At 41.1% G+C, this 20,951-nt stretch overlaps 1 protein-coding gene across 1 annotated transcript in view; it reads left to right on the forward strand.

The window, feature by feature from the left end:
- ACOXL (acyl-CoA oxidase like) overlaps positions 1-20,951 on the forward strand; it is a 786,620-nt gene that overhangs the window by 445,288 nt on the left and 320,381 nt on the right. Inside the window, exons 11-12 of the mRNA XM_069769203.1 lie at positions 5,609-5,725; positions 8,864-9,017. Coding sequence (XP_069625304.1) covers positions 5,609-5,725; positions 8,864-9,017 — 271 coding nt within the window. The remainder of the gene's footprint in view (positions 1-5,608; positions 5,726-8,863; positions 9,018-20,951) is intronic.

The raw sequence follows: 20,951 nt of genomic DNA on the forward strand, positions 1-20,951 counted from the left end.
TGCAGCCTAATTCTCTGAAATCATCTTTAAGGACCTTCCACCTACCTCTAACTTTGTCATTTGTGCCAATGTGCACCATGACCACTGGGTCCTCACCAGCATCTCCCAGTAATCTGTCCACCCGATCAGCGATGTGTTGGACTCGAGCGCCAGGTAGGCAGCACACCGTTCGACGATCCCTGTCTTTGTGACAGATTGCCCTATCTGTTCCCCTAATAATTGAGTCCCCCACTACCAGCACCTGTCTGGCCTGCCCTGCTCTCCTATTTCCCTTCTTACTGGAGCAGTCACTCCTCCGGCTTTCAGAGGACATGCCTGGCTGCAGCAGTGCTACCCCTGTACTGGGACCCCCCTCATCTGCCAACTTAGCAAACTTATTATGGTGTGCCAGACTAGCCTACCTGGCACTCTTCCCTCTACCTGGCCTTCTGTCACCCAGCTTGCTACTTCACCGTCCGGCAGCTCCATCCTACCATCCCCCACCTCATCTATCCCATTGAGCGTCTTCTCAGTGAGCAGAAGACTCATTTCCATATTGTCCATGGATCTCAGTGTTGCCAGCTGCACATTTAGATCCAGAATCTGGGCTTCCAAATGCTCAACGTGCTCACATCTCACACAGGAGCATGCATCCTCGACCGGCTGCTCAAGGACTACATACATGTGGCAAGATGTGCACTGGATGGCATTTACAATAGTGGAGCACATTTCCTAATTGGGATTGCACCAGACAGAACCGTTAAATAAAAAAGCAAAAACAAATGCAAAGTATTAATAAAATACAGACAGTAATTCAGTAATTCCTCCCCTGGAAACTCCCTGAATCCAAAGTCACTGAATCACAAGTCACACTTACCGCCGTTCACACTTACACTCAGGTCACACTCAGCTCGTTCACACTCGCTAAGCTGAAGATTTAAAAAAAAAAATTTTTTTTTCTTTTTCCCCTCAGCTGCAAGGGGAAACTATACAGTAAAAAATGACCCAGCAATGATTCTCCCAGTCAGTGTGATTATGGAGATGCCAAACATACATAGTTCGTTTTTTATTTGTGATGAAAAAAATCGGAAATTTTTAAGTAAAAAAAAAAAAAAGTTTTGCTTGTGTCGCCATTTTCTAAGACCAGCAAAGTTTTGAATTTTTGTTTGATGGGTCTGTGCGGGGGCTTGGTTTATGAGCCTGTGTTTTTATTGATAGTAATTTGGGGGAACCAATTGGTGCATAGAATGACTCTCCCCTCTGCTGGCACACTATAAATGCTGCTGTCAAAGATTTTTAACTGATCAACAACCGTGGTTGGAGCTGCATTCCATGTGTGGCTGTTAGAGGCAGATGATAGCTGAATGTAACAACCATTATCTGTAGCCAAATATGCAGACCCAGTTCCTGAGCCCACATCAAAGTCAGGGAGGCAGCGTATGATGTATCAGTACATCATATGTCGGTAACGGGTTAAAAAAGTGAAATTTGATAAATTAGTATTTTTGATGATTAATTTTATTATTAAACAACTACAATGCTGTTGGTTGTTCCAAAAAGTTAATAAACATGAAATCTGAGTATTTAAGAAAGTAAAATTAAGGTTTTGTTTTTCTTAGGAGAATATCTACATGTGCTGAACTATTGGGCAACTAATAGTGTGCAAAATTATTATGCAGCTAAATGAAATATCGTATGTATATTTTTCCATCTCGATTGTTTTTCATTTGATAAAGGGAGAATAATAACCAAATGCCACAACATGTACACAAATACATTTATGACTTTTAAAAAAATATATTTCAGTGCCCAATATGGCCTCCCTTCATTTCAATAACAGTCATAAGCCGTCCATCCATAGAGATTGTAAGTTTCTTAAGTTGTTGGCTATCCACTTTTTAGATGGCACCATCCACAGCCTCCCAGACACAGTTCAGAGAGGTGACTGTTTTCCTTCGCCATAAATCTCTAGTTTAAGAAAGGGCCAAAAGTTCTCAACTGGATTTAGGTCAGGTTGAGAATGTGCCAGGTCCTTATTCTTTCACCTTTAAGGCCATTACTGGTTAGCCGAGCAGTGGAGAACTCTGATGAATGCAATGGAGCATTGTCCTGTATAATCATCATGGCTTTCTTGAACGATGCAGACTTTTTTTCCATACACTATTTAAAGAAAATGCCTTCTAAAAACTGGCAGCAGAATTGGGAGTTGAATTTGAGTCCAGCCTCAACCCCAAAAGATCCAACTAGGTCATCTTCAATTATACCAGGCCATAAGTGTCCCACCTCCACGTTACTGGCTTCTGAATTGAAGTAGAGATCTATGCCTGTTACTGATCCCACTACAGGGCCAACCATCTGGTCTGTCAATAGTCACTTTTATCTTATCAGTCTCCAAAACCTTTGAAAAATCTGTCTTCAGTTATTTCCAGGGCCAGTTTTGACTTTCAACGTACATGCCTTATTCAGTCGGGTTTCAGCCTGCATCTTGTTCAGTGGCGGCTGGGTTTTTGCTTTTCTTTCCTTGGCCATGTGTCAGAGCATTGAACACCTGGTACTTCTGGGCCCTCCAGGGAGGCTGCAGCTCTGTAATATGACAGCACTGGAGGATAATGGGTTCATGGTCACTTCATGTTTGATTCTTCTCAAATCCTTGGCAGTTAATGTGCGTCTTTTTTTCTCAATCCATTTTTTGCAATCCTGTTGACTATTTCCAACATAACTTTTGATGGTTCTATGATCACGCCTCAATATCTTGGCAATTTCAAGAGTGCTTCATCCCTCTGTAAGACTTGTAACAATTTTTGACTTTTCAGATTCCGTTAAATTATTATCTGCCTAATAATTCTGCACACATTGATAATGGCTGTTGTATCCATAGGCTTAGCCCTCCCTCATTACACACATACACATCACCTGATATGCGTCATCCAATTAACATTCAAGTTTATACAGCTTGGGGTTGTAAAATCTGCAGAATTTCATAATGCATAATAAAATGATGATATGTGCCGAATAATCCCTTGCCTGATAATTGTGCACACTGTGTATGGCAACTCTGGCTGAGAAACATATTGCGTGGACTAAGATTGTGATATGCTCCTGCTACATCACCATACTGAAAGCAAATGCATACTGTTGTGACCCACAAGCTGTCACAACAAAACGTAGTCTGTGCCATGTTGCAAAAGTCTGCAAATCACCATGGTCTAACTGACATGGCGTAGTCTTGGAGAGGATAGGATGCATCGGGACCTGTGAGTTTCATCATTATCATCACCATCATCTTCTAGATGGCCTAAGACCTAATTGACTCCAAATTGTCACAATATACTGTATATGCTTTTGATTTGATTCTTATTTTACGCCTATGCCATGTGTTGGACCCTGTAATATTTATATGATGACTTTATTGTATGTGTATCCAGAAGGTAGTAATATCTGAAGTTAGCTTCTACTAGAGCAAATGGATGTCGTATGCAAAGCTCATGTGATTGTTCTGAAATTTTACAATAGAAGACAATACTAGAGATAAAAGTTGCCCTGAACAGTAGAAACCTCATTTTACTTGGCTTTAATGTAGGAATTCTTTCTACAATCCCTGGGTTTGCTATGGTATGTCACAGTCCAGCCCTTAGGCAAGGTTTACATCACCTTTGTTGTTAACTGGCTCGCAACCATTACATTTGGCATACTGAGTCTCTGCTATATGGTAATGCAAAACTATTGGAAATGTAAGTGTCTATTAGTTCCCTTGAGGCATTCTGATGTGCCTGTGCAGAAGATTTGTGTTGGGGCATGGCACTGATGGCTTAAAGGGAGTGTTTCAGTACAAAATGACTGTGCAAACCAAGCACAGGCTCTCAGTGCACACCGAGTAGTTCACATCATCTACCCACCTACTTGTTTTTCCACCTATCTCCACCCTTCCAGGCTCATATAAAGCCAATGCTGTCAATCAAGGAAGAGAAAGTCAGAGATGGATAGAAAAAAAATTGGTGGGATGATGCGCTGAACTATTCCATCATGGCAAGGGTGCAACAAGCGCCTGTGCTGGATTTGAGCAGTGATGTTTTCTGCAGTCTCCCTTTAATCAGGACAGTCACTTGTCATTGATAGCTGTTTGGCTGTATATTTGCATAGCTTATGTCTGAAGACACTAAAAAAACGTGTTATTTTTGCACTCACCAGCTTCTGCGATTTAAAAATGTGCATTAGTTTAACCCCTTCATGACCGGGGGATTTTTCGTTTTTCCGTGTTCGTTTTTCGCTCCCCTCCTTCCCAGAGCCATAACTTTTTTATTTTTCCGTCAATTTGGCCATGTGAGGGCTTATTTTTTGCGGGACGAGTTGTACTTTTGAACGACATCATTGGTTTTAGCATGTCGGGTACTAGAAAACGGGAAAAAAATTCCAAGTGCGGTGAAATTGCAAAAAAAGTGCAATCCCACATTGGTTTTTTGTTTGGCTTTTATGCTAGGTTCACTAAATGCTAAAAATGACCTGCCATTATGATTCTCCAGGTCATTACGAGTTCATAGACACCAAATATGACTAGGTTATTTTTTATCTAAGTGGTGAAAAAAAATTCCAAACTTTGCTAAAAAAAAAAAAAAAAAAATTGCGCCATTTTCCGATACTCGTAGCGTCTCCATTTTTCGTGATCTTGGGTCGGTTGAGGGCTTATTTTTTGCGTGCCGAGATGACATTTTTAATGATAGCATTTCGGTGCAGATACGTTCTTTTGATCGCCCGTTATTGCATTTTAATGCAATGTCGCGGCGACCAAAAAAACGTAATTCTGGCGTTTCGAGTTTTTTTCCCGCTACGCTGTTTAGCGATCAGGTTAATACTTTTTTTTATTTGATAGATCGGGCAATTCTGAGCGCGGCGATACCAAATATGCGTAGATTTGATATTTTTTTTATTGATTTATTTTGATTGGGGCGAAAGGGGGGTGATTTAAACTTTTATGTTTTTTTTATTTTTTCACATTTTTTTAAACTTTTTTTTTTTTACTTTTGCCATGCTTCAATAGCCTCCATGGGAGGCTAGAAGCAGGCACAGCACGATCGGCTCTGCTACATAGCAGCGATCTGCTGATCGCTGCTATGTAGCAGAATTGCACGTGTGCTGTGAGCGCCGACCACAGGGTGGCGCTCACAGCGACGGGCAATCAGTAACCATAGAGGTCTCAAGGACCTCTATGGCTACAATGGAGACGCATCGCCGACCCCCGGACATGTGACGGGGGTCGGCGATGACGTCATTTCCGGCCGCCCGGCCGGAAGCGGTAGTTAAATGCCGCTGTCTGCGTTTGACAGCGGCATTTAACTAGTTAATAGGTGCGGGCAGATCGCGATTCTGCCCGCGCCTATTACGGGCACATGTCAGCTGTTCAAAACAGCTGACATGTCCCGGCTTTGGTGCGGGCTCACCGCGGAGCCCTGCATCAAAGCAGGGGAGCCGGCATCGGACGGTATAGTACGTCCGATGCCGGTAAGGGGTTAAAAGAAGAACATACATAACAAATGCCAGCTTGTCATGCTAAATAATGATGATATTGCTCTGCATGTTCAACATAAAAGCTTAATTATTGTTGTTTTTTTGTTGTTGTTTTTTTTTTTTAAAGCCGGAGACAATTTGGCCCCAAAGACGAAGATGAAGTGAAAATAATTGATCATCAAACACAAAATCTACGACTCATGCCACATCTCGCCACGGCACTGGCTATAACATTTACAAGCAGGTACTGCCAAGTGGTTTTTTTTTTTTTTGCATTGAAGAAGCATTAGAGTTAAAATAAGTCAGTGTAAGAAATAGCAGCTGAAGACATAGCAGAGCCAGTCATACCACCACTTGACTAGCAAGCTGAAGAATGTCACTAATAAAAGTTATGGGGCATTCAGAAATGGCAATAATGGCACAAAGCCGCACACTACAGGATAGGCAATACAGCCATGGTGTTGCTGCAGTTGATAGTTGCTTATATTTTTTCTAGGTATTGTAGCAATAAATGCCTAGATGGAAACCACACTGTTTTCCTGGCTTGCATGTTCTCCTTAAAAAAAGCACAAACTTACTGCCTTTGTATATACACAGGTGCATCTCACAAAATTGGAATCAACAAAAAGTTAATTTATTTCAGTTCTTCAATACAAAAAGTAAAACTTATATATTAGTCATTACAAACAGAGTGATCTGTTATGATACGGTGGTCTAGGAGCAACATGGAACGAGCTCGAAGGAAGTGGTAACTGTACTGACCGCAGTCCCTAAGCTCAACACAACACTAGAAGTAGCCGTGGAATGCTCCTAACTCTCCCTAGGCATCTCGTCACAGCCTAAGAGCTAACTACCCCTAAAGATAGAAGCAGGAAAGCTATCTTGCCTCAGAGAAAATCCCCAAAGGATAGATTAGCCCCCCACAAATAATGACTGTGAGTGGAGAGGGAAAAGACATACACAGAATGAAACCAGGATGAGCACAGGAGGCCAGTCTAACTAAATAGATAGGACAGGATGGAATACTGTGCGGTCAGTATAAAACACTACAAAAATCCACGCAGAGTTTACAAAAAATCTCCACACCTGACTAAAGGTGTGGAGGGCAAATTGCCTCCCAGAGCTTCCAGCAAGACAGAATTAATTCACACTGATAAGCTGGACAAACATAGAAAGCACAGAATGGATAAGTCCACAATCTATGGACAGAAAAGGGCAAGCAAAAACTTAGCTTAGCTGAACTGGTCAGGATTACAGGGAACTCCAAAGAGATGTGAATCCAACCAGGAACCATTTACAAGTGGCACTGGCTGAAGATAGAGCCAGACTTAAATAGCCGAGCAGAAGAGAGGATAAGTGGAGGCAGCTGATGACAGCTAACTTCAAGGAGCAGCCATACCACTAGAAACCACAAGAGGGAGCCCAAGAGCAGAACTCACAAAAGTGCCACTTACAACCACCGGAGGGAGCCCAAGAGCGGAATTCACAACAGTGATCTATTTCAAGTGTTTATTTCTGTTAATGTTGATGATTATGGCTTACAGACAATGAAAACCGAAAAGTCAATTATCTCAGTAAATTAGAATACTTTATAACACCAGCTTGAAAAAAATGATTTTAAAATCCGAAATGTTGGCTTGAAATGTATGTTCAGTAAATGCACTCAATACTTAGTCGGGTCTCCTTTTGCATCAATTACTGAATCAATGAGGCTTGGCATGGAGGCGATCAGCCTGTGGCACTGCTGGGGTGTTATGGAAGCCCAGGGTGCTTTGATAGCAGCCTTTAGCTCGTCTGCATTGTTGGGTCTGGTGTCTCTCATCTTCCTCTTGACGATAACCCACAGATTCTCTATGGGGTTAAGGTCAGATCAGTTGGCTGGCCAATCAAGCACAGTGATACTGTTGTTTTTAAACCAGGTATTGGTACATTTGGCAGTGTGGACAGGTGCCAGGTCCTGCTGGAGAATGAAATTTCCATCTCCAAAAAGCTTGTCGGCAGAGTGAAGCATGAAGTGCTCTAAAATTTCCTGGTAGACGGCTCCGCTGACTTTGGTCTTTATAAAACACAGTGGGCCAAAGTCCACAGAGGTGTTTGTAATTACACACAGCCATGTTCTCTCCCCTTCTCCACTTATAACCACAATTAATGTTGATGGTGAAATCTTTATGACCTGGGGAGGAGAGGACATCTGTGTGACTTTATATGATTTACCATAACACGGAGAGAAAGACACATCTTTTTGGGCATTTTCTTTCTTTTACCCTGCATGAGTTTCCCTTCTTTATCATTGGTCATCATCAAGCAGGGGGAAAAAAAGCTAAAGCCACTGGTGAAGAACCTCTGCTAATACCCTACTGGATATATTGGGAATTAGCATATAAACCTTAGAACCTTTTATGTCAAAAATTGAGATGAGAAATTAAAAAAAAATACATTTTCTTTAGCTCTGAAGCCACTCTACTATGATGTGGCCAGTTTAACATATTACAACTGGTGAAAACAAATTTTTTATATTGGATTTGTTGACGATAGCAAAAGTGAAAGCCCGTGTGACTTTTAGTGCTGTCTTTAATAGGTATCATCCTGCTTCTGTTACCTGTATAAGATCCCATGACTTTAAAGGTTTTGTCTTACAAACTAAGTACATTTTAAAGAATAGACCTTGGAATAATATTAAGTTCTATAAATGGATGTGTTAAAGGGAACCTGTCACCAGAAAAACATTGCAGTAGCTTGGGCATCCATGGTTGTAACCTATCATATAGTGACAGTTAGCGGTTCGTGGTCAGAACTATGGATACCTAAGCCACTGCAATGCCCTGCAGATGAGGTAAGCAACATAGCAAATCTGAAGAAATATACTACATTACTGATTGGAGGCATTTGCTATTATTATTATTCCTACTAAATATTAGGATAGGATCTTGCAGATGGGAATACCCCTTTAAGTCAGCTCAAGCAAGCATTTTATTGTTTCTTATAGGTATATGATTTGGAATAATAGATAAAAGACCTGTTTACTATTCTATGTTGGCTATAGGAAGGGATCACTCGTTACATGAGAAGCAGTTGCATTTTTGTTCATCACCACCCACTGTTTCATGGAATTTGTAACAATATGTTGTTTCATCAAAAATGGAAAAAAAAGTTCTTTGTAGTAGTGGAAGCCTCTCGCCCACCTTTCACTTCTTATTTTGCTGCATTTGAAGGGATATCCCAACTCTAATTCTTCAACAGTTCTCAGAAAGCTAAAATGATAGTCTCCAACCATTGAGCACATGTGGTGCAAGCCCATGGGAAAAAAAACGTTTTGGACCCAATAACTGTTCTTGCTGCAAAACTACCAGTAGATTTATTAATCCTTTAATTTATTTTGTAGATATGCAGGAGATATTCTGGATGAGGATATTTTCCATAATAGAGACCTGGTAAATAATCGTCCTTTACAAGCCCTCGTAGCAGGTCTAAAAGCTTACAGCACGTGGGAGAATGTGTCGTGTCTACAAGACTGCCGGGAATGTACTGGGGGAATGGTAAGCTTTAAATGCTACATATTTGTGGGATGACAAAATATAAGGCTACACAAGGTGGCATTTAGGTGCGGAAGACATGGAATGAAATAACATTTTGCTATTTTTTTGTGTTTTTTTTCAATGGCTGGAAAGCAGCAGTTTATCACACAGCTGCACCCTCACTGACAATCACTTATTGGAAAATCATGCAGTCACTCAACAGTCAGGCTGTGTGCACATGTTGAGTATTAGCAATAGATTTTTATGTAAAAGTGTTGGCAGGTAAAGCGCAGTACGTTTTTGCACTTGTTTTTGATGCATTATTACCGTACTTTGGTTATTTCCCAAGTATTGGAATGGATGAAAATCTGCAAGAGTTGTCATATTCCAGATTTGAAAAAATGCTTCAAATCTCCAAGGAAAACATAAGCAGCATGTGTTTAAAATTTCAGAAATCTCATCCACTTTGCTGGTATTGTAAAACACTCCATGTTATCCATGGCAAAAATGCATGGACAAACCGAGGCAAAAATGCAACTTGTGACTAAGATTCTAGTTTGAAAAAAATAAATAAAATGCTGAAATGTAGCTTTTCTTTTTTGTTTATTTTTTTCAGTAATTCTTTATGAAGTATGAGGCACTACATATATAAGATTGTATGGAAAAAGTACAAATTGGAAATCTTAGAGCCATTCCCAAAGATAAATAGGTGATGACAGAAGTACATGTATGATTAATAATAGTTTCCAAGCCTATGGCATTCAATAAAACATAGCACAAACTAATAATAAAAAAGGAATATGTGGGGATGGAGGAGTAGTAGGGGAAGGGAGTTCCACAGAGCCATAGAAAAGTGGAGCCATATTATTCCTACACAATAATGAGGTTAAGGGTATAAATTGTATCCTCAAGTCAGGAGTTTACATGATATAACCTAGATTGGATTCTCAATAATTAGGGGAAATATAACGTCAGAATGATACCGTCTAATTGTGAGGGATGGAGGTCAAAGGGGTAGAGCCCTTCTGGAGTACATTTGCACCCATGGTTGCCTTATTTCTTGAAAAGTGGTGTGGATGAAATTTTCCCAGCTTGAGATTTTCTCTAGTCTGTACATTTTTGTTAATGCAGAAGACATGCCATAGTATTTTGTGGCATCATCATTGGCCATGTCTTTGTGCCTAGTTGCACTCTGTGCCGCTTTACCATACTATTTTATTTTATTTATTTTTAATGTGCAATAAATGTTTCATATTTTCCCTGCGTGATATTATATTCAGTTAATGGCTAGGATAAAAAGTATCCATTACAATGGAGATTAATAAATCTCTGCAAATTGCTTAACTATATCGATATATATTACATAATAGCGGAACAATCTGCACAATTTAACAAAGTAATAAATGTATTTGTGAATTTAGTGTAAAAAAAAGCTCAGGATTCTGCACAAAAAAGCTCTGGTTTCCTCACCTATCACCTTTTGAACCAAATGCCCTCAAACACGTCAGTCAGCTGAACCCACCAACCATTGATGTGTATGGTGGCCTACTGACCCTTCCCGATATACAATATGAAAAATTATTAATAAAGTTTTGATATTTTCAACTTTTAAACACTAGGCAGACCAGTAGCCGAAATTTGCTATAAAAACTTAGTGTTATATTAGCTCACATTACGACTGCAGTAAATGTGGGCAGGGTCTGCTCTCATGTGTATCACCCCTCTACTCCCCTTCTGGGTGTTTGCAAAAGGATAAGGGAGAGTGAAGTTTAGAATGACAGTGCCGCACCATTTTGTTGGTGAGTGCAATATTCTACCTAGATTTGACAGTATAATTGAAGACTGCTGGTAGCGCCAGTTCTGTTAATTCTTACTGATCGTTGCAGATATTTGAGTGTAGCTGTCATATCATTGCCACCGCAGCACTAAGATCACCATGGCCCCACAGTCCTCTATACACAGGATGATGACTAAACAGGCAATATGAGGCCCCAGTCGCTGAACGCAGTATAACGCCCCCCACACCACCCAACACACACAATATGATGTCACCAACAGATCAAGCAGGCTATATTATGGCCCGCACGCACAGTATAAAGGCCCCACACGCAACATTTACTGAAGCACCCAGAGGGAGAATTTCTCTGACACTGAAACAATGTCCACCTTCATTAATGAGAATCTGGAAAAGGGGTTCATCTAAAAATCTACAGTATGTATCCTGCCAGTGCCGGATTGTTCTTTGTACAGTAGAAAAACAGGTCTCTGACATCTTGCATAGACTATCTGAGGTCTGCATAAAATCTCGCTGAAAGACTATTATCCATTGCCCTTCATCTATGAAGTATTCAAAAGGATGAAAGGTGCTACAATCTTCACCAAATTGGACCTGCGTGAAGCTGATAACCTAGTCCTCATTAAATAGGGCGGTGAATGTAAGACCGCATTCATCACCCGTAATGGTCACTGTGAATATCTTGTAATGTGTTTCAGACTATGCAACACAATTAATAAAGTGCTGTGTGTCAGCACTTTATTAATTACATTTCTTGTGATGTCCTCTAGTAGTGTATCCTTGTGTATCTTGGTGATGATGGTTCCCATGCAGAGATTCCCACCAATCAGGGGCTGGCTGGCAAATTTTAGCCTGGGGGCAAGCACACAGCAGTGGCCCATGAGTAGCAGCCCATCCTTAAAGGGGTTGTCGGATCTTAAGCTACATGTCTACAGTCACTATATATGAATCCTCACATCATGCGCACTGTGCGCTGCAAAGATTCTCTGGTGCCGGCGCCGGGAACAGGTGGTCTTGTAATCACAAACATGCGATATATATATTCCCAGCCACAGTCTGACTAGACTATCGTCTTGTTCAATACAGTTGCATTAGGCCATGCAAGTCTAGTCGGCATGTGACCGCATGTGTGCAAATCACAAACTTGAAGTCACACACCCGCCGAATAACCACAGCACTGCGAGCAATGTGAGGATTCACAAGTCTGCAGTCACATAGAATGACACAGAGTGAATGCACCAATGACACACGCACAGCCCCACTGTATAATGACACACACACACACCGGAAAGCACACACACACACACACACATAGGAAAACACACACAGGAAAACACACACACACATATAGGAAAACCCATTTACCCAGAAAAAAGCACATACTCTAACCTGCCATGTTTAATTTGTCAAATGCCCCCCTCCCCCTGCTACTGGAATAACAGTTCTTATGCAGCACTAACAGTAGTTTGTTGGAGCAATGGTATCAATTGTCGCAGAACTGGAATAATGGCAACTGGATTAGATGTACTGGAACAGTGGCAAGCTGTGAAGTTAAACGGAACCTGTCACCCCGTTTTTTCAGTTTAAGATAATAATACCGTTAAATAGGGCCTGAGCTGTGCGTTACAATAGTGTATTTTGTGTACCCTGATTCCCCACCTATGCTGCCGAAATACTTTACCAAAGTCGCCGTTTTCGCCTGTCAATCAGGCTGGTCTGGTCAAATGGGCGTGGTAACATCGCTGTTTCTTCCCCCAGATCTTGCTTAGCTTTCCGTTGGTGGCGTAGTGATTTGCGCATGTCCAACTGCCGAATCCACTGCGCAGGTGAAGAAAAAGAGCGCGATCTGCGCTATTCCCCTGGTTATCGGTGGGCGCGGCCATCTTCCTGAGGCCGCGCGTGCGCAGATGGAGTGCTCTGCTGCCCTGGGCTTCAGTTCGCATCTCGAGAGTGATGCCACTGAGGTACATCAGGTTACTAAGGCTAGGGTCACATTGGGTTAGTGCAACCCGTTTAGCTCTAGCGGGTTGCGCTAACGCAATGTTTTTAATGGGGCCGCATCCTGGGGTCGCGGTAATGTCCCCGCTCTCGCAGATCCCCGATCTGCGAGAGCGGGGAACAGACCGCGGGCGCGCCTCGGACGCTGCGAGCAGCGTCCGCGGCACGCCAGGAAACACCGGCGCGTCGCTAGCGCGTGCCGAACATGGCACGCGCTAGTGCTGCGCGTTCCCATTGCCGTGAATGGGCGCGCTAACGGACGCGTTGCACGGCGTTAATTTCGCCGTGCAACGCTGTCCGTTAAGCGCGTTCCCATAACGCAATGGGAACCAACCCTTATGTGCAAGGGAGCAGAGGAACCATACAATAGAAAACTGAGGATACTGGACCCAATGAATAACCAGGAAAGGGAAGTAACAATCAATAATACATTTTTTGGTAGTGTCAACATCATATCCTGTAGTAAATTTCAATGTGTTTTTGCGATTATATCTAATTACAATCCATCAACACATTCACGATTGTGAAAATTGCCATTAAAAATTATCCATAATGATGTCCCAAGAGCTTCTCAGCAACAATAAACATTATATTCATCATACATAATCCAGTGCTTACTCCGGGTCAGGGTGTCTGGATCAGCCCCATCTGTTTTACCTTTATACCACAGCCTATATGTTCAGTATAAATGTGACATGAATAAATGCAGAGATTATTCTGTTTGTTTGTTTTTATTGTAACTACATGTAATTTCAAGGTTGGAAAATATTGTAAATACATTTGCATCTTCCTATTCTGCCTAAAACAGTCATATCTGGCATAGCACACAAACCGGATTCTATATATTCTTGTAAATGTAATTTCCCAAAGGCCATGTTCATTAATCTGCAATGTCAATTAATTGGGTTTTACAAAATCCATTCACATGTGCTTAAATATAGAAATTTTAGACAACATTGTACATTATTGAATCTTTAGTATTATCTATATAGCATATACTGTATTTCTTCCAGAATATTTAGCCACATCTGAAAATACTTTAATACTATACTATTGTTTTTCTGTAGGCTACAGGTCAGTGGGATCCAGATCCCCAGGCCCTGAGATTTCCTTCATGGTGTAACAATTTTAACCCCTTTACCCCCAAGGGTGGTTTGCACGTTAATGACCGGGCCAATTTTTACAATTCTGACCACTGTCCCTTTGTGAGGTTATAACTCTGAAACGCTTCAACGGATCCCAGTGATTCTGACATTGTTTTCTCGTGACATATTGTACTTCATGACAATGGTAAAAATTCTTTGATAGCACCTGCGTTTATTTGTGAAAAAAACGGAAATTTGGCGAAAATTATGAAATTTTGCAATTTTCCAACTTTGAATTTTTATGCAATTAAATCACAGAGATATGTCACACAAAATACTTAATAAGTAACATTTCCCACATGTCTACTTTACATCAGCACAATTTTGGAACCAAAATTTTTTTTTGTTAGGGAGTTATAAGGGTTAAAAGTTGACCAGCAATTTCTCATTTCTACAACACCATTTTATTTTAGGGACCACATCTCATTTGAAGTCATTTTGAGTGGTCTATATGATAGAAAATACCCAAGTGTGACACCATTCTAAAAACTACACCCCTCAAGGTGCTCAAAACCATATTCAAGAAGTTTATTAACCCTTCTGGTGCTTCACAGGAATTTTTTGAATGTTTAAATAAAAATGAACATTTAACTTTTTTTCACAAAAAATTTACTTCAGCTCCAATTTGTTTAATTTTACCAAGGGTAACAGGAGAAAATAGACCCCAAACATTGTTGTACAATTTGTCCTGAGCACGACAATACCCCACATGTGGGGGTAAACCACTGTTTGGGCGCATGGCAGAGCTCGGAAGGGAAGGAGCGCCGTTTGACTTTTCAATGCAAAATTGACAGGAATTGAGATGGGACGCCATGTTGCATTTGGAGAGACACTGATGTGCCTAAACATTGAAACCCCCCACAAGTGACACCATTTTGGAAAGTAGACCCCCTAAGGAACTTATCTAGATGTGTGGTGAGCACTTTGACCCACCAAGTGCTTCACAGAAGTTTATAATGCAGAGCCGTAAAAATAAAACAAAAATTTTTTCCCACAAAAATTATTTTTTAGCCCCGTTTTGTATTTTCCCGAGGGTAACAGGAGAAATTGGACCCCAAAATTTGTTGTCCAATTTGTTCTGAGTGCGCTGATACCCCATATGTGGGGGGGGGAACCACTGTTTGGGCGCATGGGAGGGCTCGGAAGGGAAGGAGCTCCATTTGGAATGCAGGCTTAGATGGAATGGTCTGCAGGTGTCACATTGCATTTGCAGAGCCCCTAATGTATGGAAACAGTAGAAACCCCCCACAAGTGACACCATTTTGGAAACTAGACCCCCTAAGGAACTCATCTAGATGTGTTGTGAGAGCTTTGAACCCCCAAGTGTTTCACTACAGTTTATAACGCAGAGCCGTGAAAATAAAAAATCTTTTTTTTTCCCACAAAAATTATTTTTTAGCCCCCAGTTTTGTATTTTCCCAAGGGTAACAGGAGAAATTGGACCCCAAAAGTTGTTGTCCTATTTGTCCTGAGTACGCTAATACCCCATATGTTGGGGTAAACCCCTGTTTGGGCACACGGGAGAGCTCGGAAGGGAAGGAGCACTGTTTTACTTTTTCAACGCAGAATTGGCTGGAATTGAGATCGGACGCCATGTCGCGTTTGGAGAGCCCCTGATGTGCCTAAACAGTGGAAACCCCCCAATTATAACTGAAACCCTAATCCAAACACACCCCTAACCCTAATCCCAACAGTAACCCTAACCACACCTCTAACCCTGACACACACCTAACCCTAATCCCAACCCTATTCCCAACTGTAAATGTAGTCTAAACCCTAACCGTAACTTTAGCCCCAACCCTAACTGTAGCCTTAACCCTAGCCCCAACCCTAACTTTAGCCCCAACCCAAACTGTAGCCCTAACCCTAGCCCTAACCATAGCCCTAACCCTAACTTTAGCCCCAACCCTAACTGTAGCCTTAACCCTAGCCCTGACCCTAGCCCTAACCCTAGCCCTAACCCTAACCCTAGCCCTAACCCTAAACCTAGCCCTAACCCTAACCCTAGCCCTAGCCCAAACCCTAACCCTAGCCCTAATGGAAAAATGGAAATAAATACATTTTTTTAATTTTTCCCTAACTAAGGGGGTGATGAAGGGGGGTTTGATTTACTTTTATAGCGTTTTTTTAGCGGATTTTTATGATTGGCAGCCGTCACACACTGAAAGACGCTTTTTATTGCAAAAAATATTTTTTGCGTTACCACATTTTGAGAGCTATAATTTTTCCATATTTTGGTTCACAGAGTCATGTGAGGTCTTGTTTTTTGCGGGACGAGTTGACGTTTTTATTGGTAACATTTTCGGGCACGTTACATTTTTTGATCGCTTTTTATTCCGATTTTTGCGAGGCAGAATGACCAAAAACCAGCTATTCATGAATTTCTTTTGGGGGAGGCGTTTATACCGTTCCGCGTTTGGTAAAATTGATAAAGCAGTTTTATTCTTCGGGTCAGTACGATTACAGCGACACCTCATTTATATCATTTTTTTATGTTTTGGCGCTTTTATACGATAAAAAACTATTTTATAGAAAAAATAATTATTTTTGCATCGCTTTATTCTGAGGACTATAACTTTTTTTTTTTTGCTGATGATGCTGTATGGCGGCTCGTTTTTTGCGGGACAAGATGACGCTTTCAGCGGTATCATGGTTATTTATATCTGTCTTTTTGATCGCGTGTTATTCCACTTTTTGTTCGGCGGTATGATAATAAAGCGTTGTTTTTTGCCTCGTTTTTTTTTTTTTTTCTTACGGTGTTTACTGAAGGGGTTAACTAGTGGGCCAGATTTATAGGTCGGGCCGTTACGGACGCGGCGATACTAAATATGTGTACTTTTATTGTTTTTTTTTTAATTTAGATAAATGTATTTAGGGGAATATTTTTTTTTTTTCTTCATTATTTAGGAATATTTTTTTTAATTTTTTTTTACACATTTTGAAAATTTTTTTTTAACTTTTTTACATTGTCCCAGGGGGGGACATCACAGATCAGCGATCTGACAGTGTGCACAGCACTCTGTCAGATCACTGATCTGACATGCAGCGCTGCAGCCTTCACAGTGCCTGCTCTGAGCAGGCTCTGTGAAGCCACCATCCTCCCTGCAGGACCCGGATCCGCGGCCATCTTGGATCCGGGGCTGGAGGAAGCAGGGAGGGAGGTGAGACCCTCGCAGCAACGCGATCACATCGCGTTGCTGCGGGGGGCTCAGGGAAGCCCGCAGGGAGCCCCCTCCCTGCGGGAAGCTTCCCTATACCGCCGGCACATCGCAATCATCTTTGATCGCGGTGTGCCAGGGGTTAATGTGCCGGGGGTGGTCCGTGACCGCTCCTGGCACATAGTGCCGGATGTCAGCTGCAATAAACAGCTGACACCCGGCCGCGATCGGCGGCGCTCCCCCCGTGAGCGCCGCCGATCGCGCTGGACGTACTATCCCGTCCGTGGTCATGGGGGCCCACCCCACCTCGACGGGATAGTACGTCCCATGTCAGAAAGGGGTTAATGTTGAGGAGTATATACTGTATTGCTTAGAATTTACAATCTTCCTTTATTTGTTTTGTTTAATCACAATGGAAATTTTGCTATCCTGTATTCTTTTCTTATTTATTTACTAACAAAATCTTTTTGACAGTAGTGACAAGTCCATGTTGACCTTTTTTCAGCAAGTGTAAGCATTTAGAGCTGTTACTGAAGCAGAGTATATTTGTCAATTGAATGACGGTGAATAGTGTTCTGCACATGATGATATGATTATGTTCGGCTTTTTCAAAAACTAGGACACGCTATAAACAGATGTTGGGTAAAAGACCCAGCCAACACAAACAGCTCAAGAAACACTGTGAGACGGTGCTCAAATTACAGAATAGTGCAGGCCTCTGTCATTTTTAATCCTCCTTAGTCTTTTGAAGAAATCAAGCTGTTTGAAGAACATGGTTTAAACCAGTTGCTAAAGGAAAAATATCTAAATGTACATTACCTTGGCTAGTAGCAGTTCATTAAAGGGATCGTTCTAAAGATACTACTCCAGTCCAATGTCTTATTAAGATGAAATACAGATATAGCCCATCACCTATTGAGATTGGGGCAACAATAGAACACAAACTTTCGGTAAAGCACAATTGCAGTCTGACCACACTTAATGCATGATATAAGGAGAAAAGTGACTTTGTAACTTGTGACAAACTGTAAAAAAGGGATAAAGCCACTTTTCTACAGTTTGCCACTAGTTGCAAAGTCGCTTCCAACTCTAACATTTTTTTGCATTAGACAATGATTGGAAAATACTAGTACTAGCAAAGTACTGCAGTGCGCAGGTGCTGGGCCTCTCTGACCTTTCCGGCACCTGCGCACTGCAGTACTTTCCTCGGCCCTCAACAGGGCAGACAAAGTACACCTGCACCGGAGCCGCGGCGTGAAGACCAGAAGAGGACATTATGGAATGAAGATGGGAGGCGCCGGAGCGGACCTGAGACACCCATTTGACCAGACCGCAGCGGGACCGCCCCTGGGTGAGTATAATCTAACGTCTTTTTCTCCTCTTTCAGGTAACATCGGTGGCTTATCTACAGCATTACAGAATGCTGTAGATAAGCCCCTGATGACGGTGAGCTTACCTCACTATCGATTTTGGGGGTGACAGGTTCCCCTTAAAATGGTAAACTGCATAAAACCCAATGAGGGAACACCAAACCTATCTTTAAGGTGGGTAAATGACACAAACTTGTTACCATCAAAGATGTTATGTAGTTTAGAGATTCCCCAGTCAGCCCAATTTGAATGCAGATCAAATGAGAAAACAGTGGCCAAAAAAAGAGGGGAAGTCTCAGCATAAGCTCCATCTTGGCAAAACAGCTTTTAATTTTGAGAAATTTCCGCCATGCCACAAGAACAGCTACAAAAATTGGATGATCAGACCGAAGCAAAGACTTAGAGGTGAATAAATTCATAATAATATTACAAAGTGGAGAATTTCTATTAAAATATAATTCCAATTCCACCCATGAAGGTGTATGATCTACCAATATAGACTACGAATAATTAAATTAATCTGATTATCTGATTAATAGGCCAAAACATTAGGAAGACCCATATCTCCACACAATTTATGTTTATACAGTTGACTAGAGGCTATACGAGCTCTCGTTGCCCCAAACAAACAGATTGAGGTGTGCCTGCAAACTGGTCAAATAGGAAGTAGAAACAAGTAAAGGAAGGGACCTGATGACATAGAGAATCTTGGGAAGAATTATTGATTTTACAATAAGGCACTTTCCCCACCATGATAATACTTTATCATCATAATATCTAAACTCTTTAGAAATGGAAGCAATAAGAGAATCCAAATTGCTGGGAATCAAGGAGCTAAGGTTTCTAGAAATCCTCAGACCCACATAAACAATATCCCTCTCCACCCAACTCCAGGGCGAAATATCCTTTATATTCCGTATTTGAGAATCAGTGAGATTAAATTGAAAAATTTTCCACTTGGACTTGTTTATTTTAAAAAAATTAAAAAAATTTAAGAAGGGTTTGCAAATGTGGAATAGAATGACAAGGATTGGTAAGGGGCAGGAGAATATCATCAGCATATAAACTGATTTTAAATTCCTTATGATCCGTGCAAACTCCCTCTATGGTGGGATTATCTTTAATGAGCTGGGCTAATGGCTCTATGGCAAGGGCAAAAAGCAAAGGAGAAAGGGGGCAACCTTGCCGGGTACCATTAGAGATTGGAAATGGGGAATAAAAGTTATTATTAATTTAAAGTTTTGCCTGAGGATCAGAATATAAAGCCATAATTTTATTTATAAAGTCCAAATGAAAGCCAAATTTTTGTAGCGAACATTTGAGAAAAGTCCAATTTAAGCGATCAAATGCTTTCTCTGCATCAAGGGAAATTAAAGTGGAGTTAATTTTTGGGGAATTAATTAATTTAATAATATTTATCAGCCTCCTGGTACCTTCAATGGATTGCTGATGCTTGATAAATCCAATCTGGTCCGTGGAAATTAATTTGGGCAAAATAAGGTTAAGGCGGTTAGCTAAGACTTTGGAATAAATTTTGAGATCAGTATTAAATAATGAAATGGGACGGTAGTTAAGTATTTGATCAGGACTAGTATGAGGCTTGGGAATAAGTATAATTGTGGCATCCAAATTTTCCTTAGGGAAAGAACCAACGGACGCAGCGGCATTGAAAATTTGAACTAAATGGGGGACAAGAATTTCACGGAATGATTTATAATAATTATTGCTATAACCATCAGGACCAGGGGCCTTATAAGATTTCAATTGTTTTATTGTGTCACTAATCTCTTCTGCAGTAAAAGGAGCAGCCAAAAAGTCTGCATCCATGGAATCAAGTTGTGGAAGATTGACAGAAGACAAAAACTCATCAATAGATCTCGCACCATGAATGGGAATAGAGGGTTCAGACCGCAAATTATATAATTGATTGAAATATTGTGCAAATTCATTTGCAATGTCCTGTGGGTGGATGAGAATAATGCCCTTAGGAGAAATGATCTTGTCGATTTGGTTACGTATTCTAACCTTTTTAATTTTATTGAACATAAAATGAGTGGGCTTGTTAAGGGACATATAATGATTGAGTTTTGATTGTTTGACCGCAGAGTCATAAAATGAAAAAATTGTGGCCCTCAATTCATTCCTAAGATGGGATAAATCAGTCAAAGTTTTGGAACAAGGGGTTGGGCTATTGGCCAATGCCAGCTCCAACTCCTTCTCTTTAATCAAGGCTTGTAAATGTGTAATCTTTTGGCGGTTAAAATTTTTAATACGGGAGGAAATATGAATGAGAGTGCCACGTAGAACCGCCTTGTGCGCGTTCCACTGGAGGAATGGCTTGAAAGGGTGATACACATTCTCAGAAAAGTAAAGGTTAAGAGATCTAGAAATTTCCTCTTGGTATGTAGGATTTTGAAAAATAGAAGCATTACACTTCCACAACGGTTGATTATTAATAGAGTGACCTTCAATAAATTTTGGCAATGACA

Source organism: Ranitomeya imitator, chromosome 5 (assembly GCF_032444005.1).
Source record: "Ranitomeya imitator isolate aRanImi1 chromosome 5, aRanImi1.pri, whole genome shotgun sequence".
Classification (NCBI taxonomy): domain Eukaryota; kingdom Metazoa; phylum Chordata; class Amphibia; order Anura; family Dendrobatidae; genus Ranitomeya; species Ranitomeya imitator.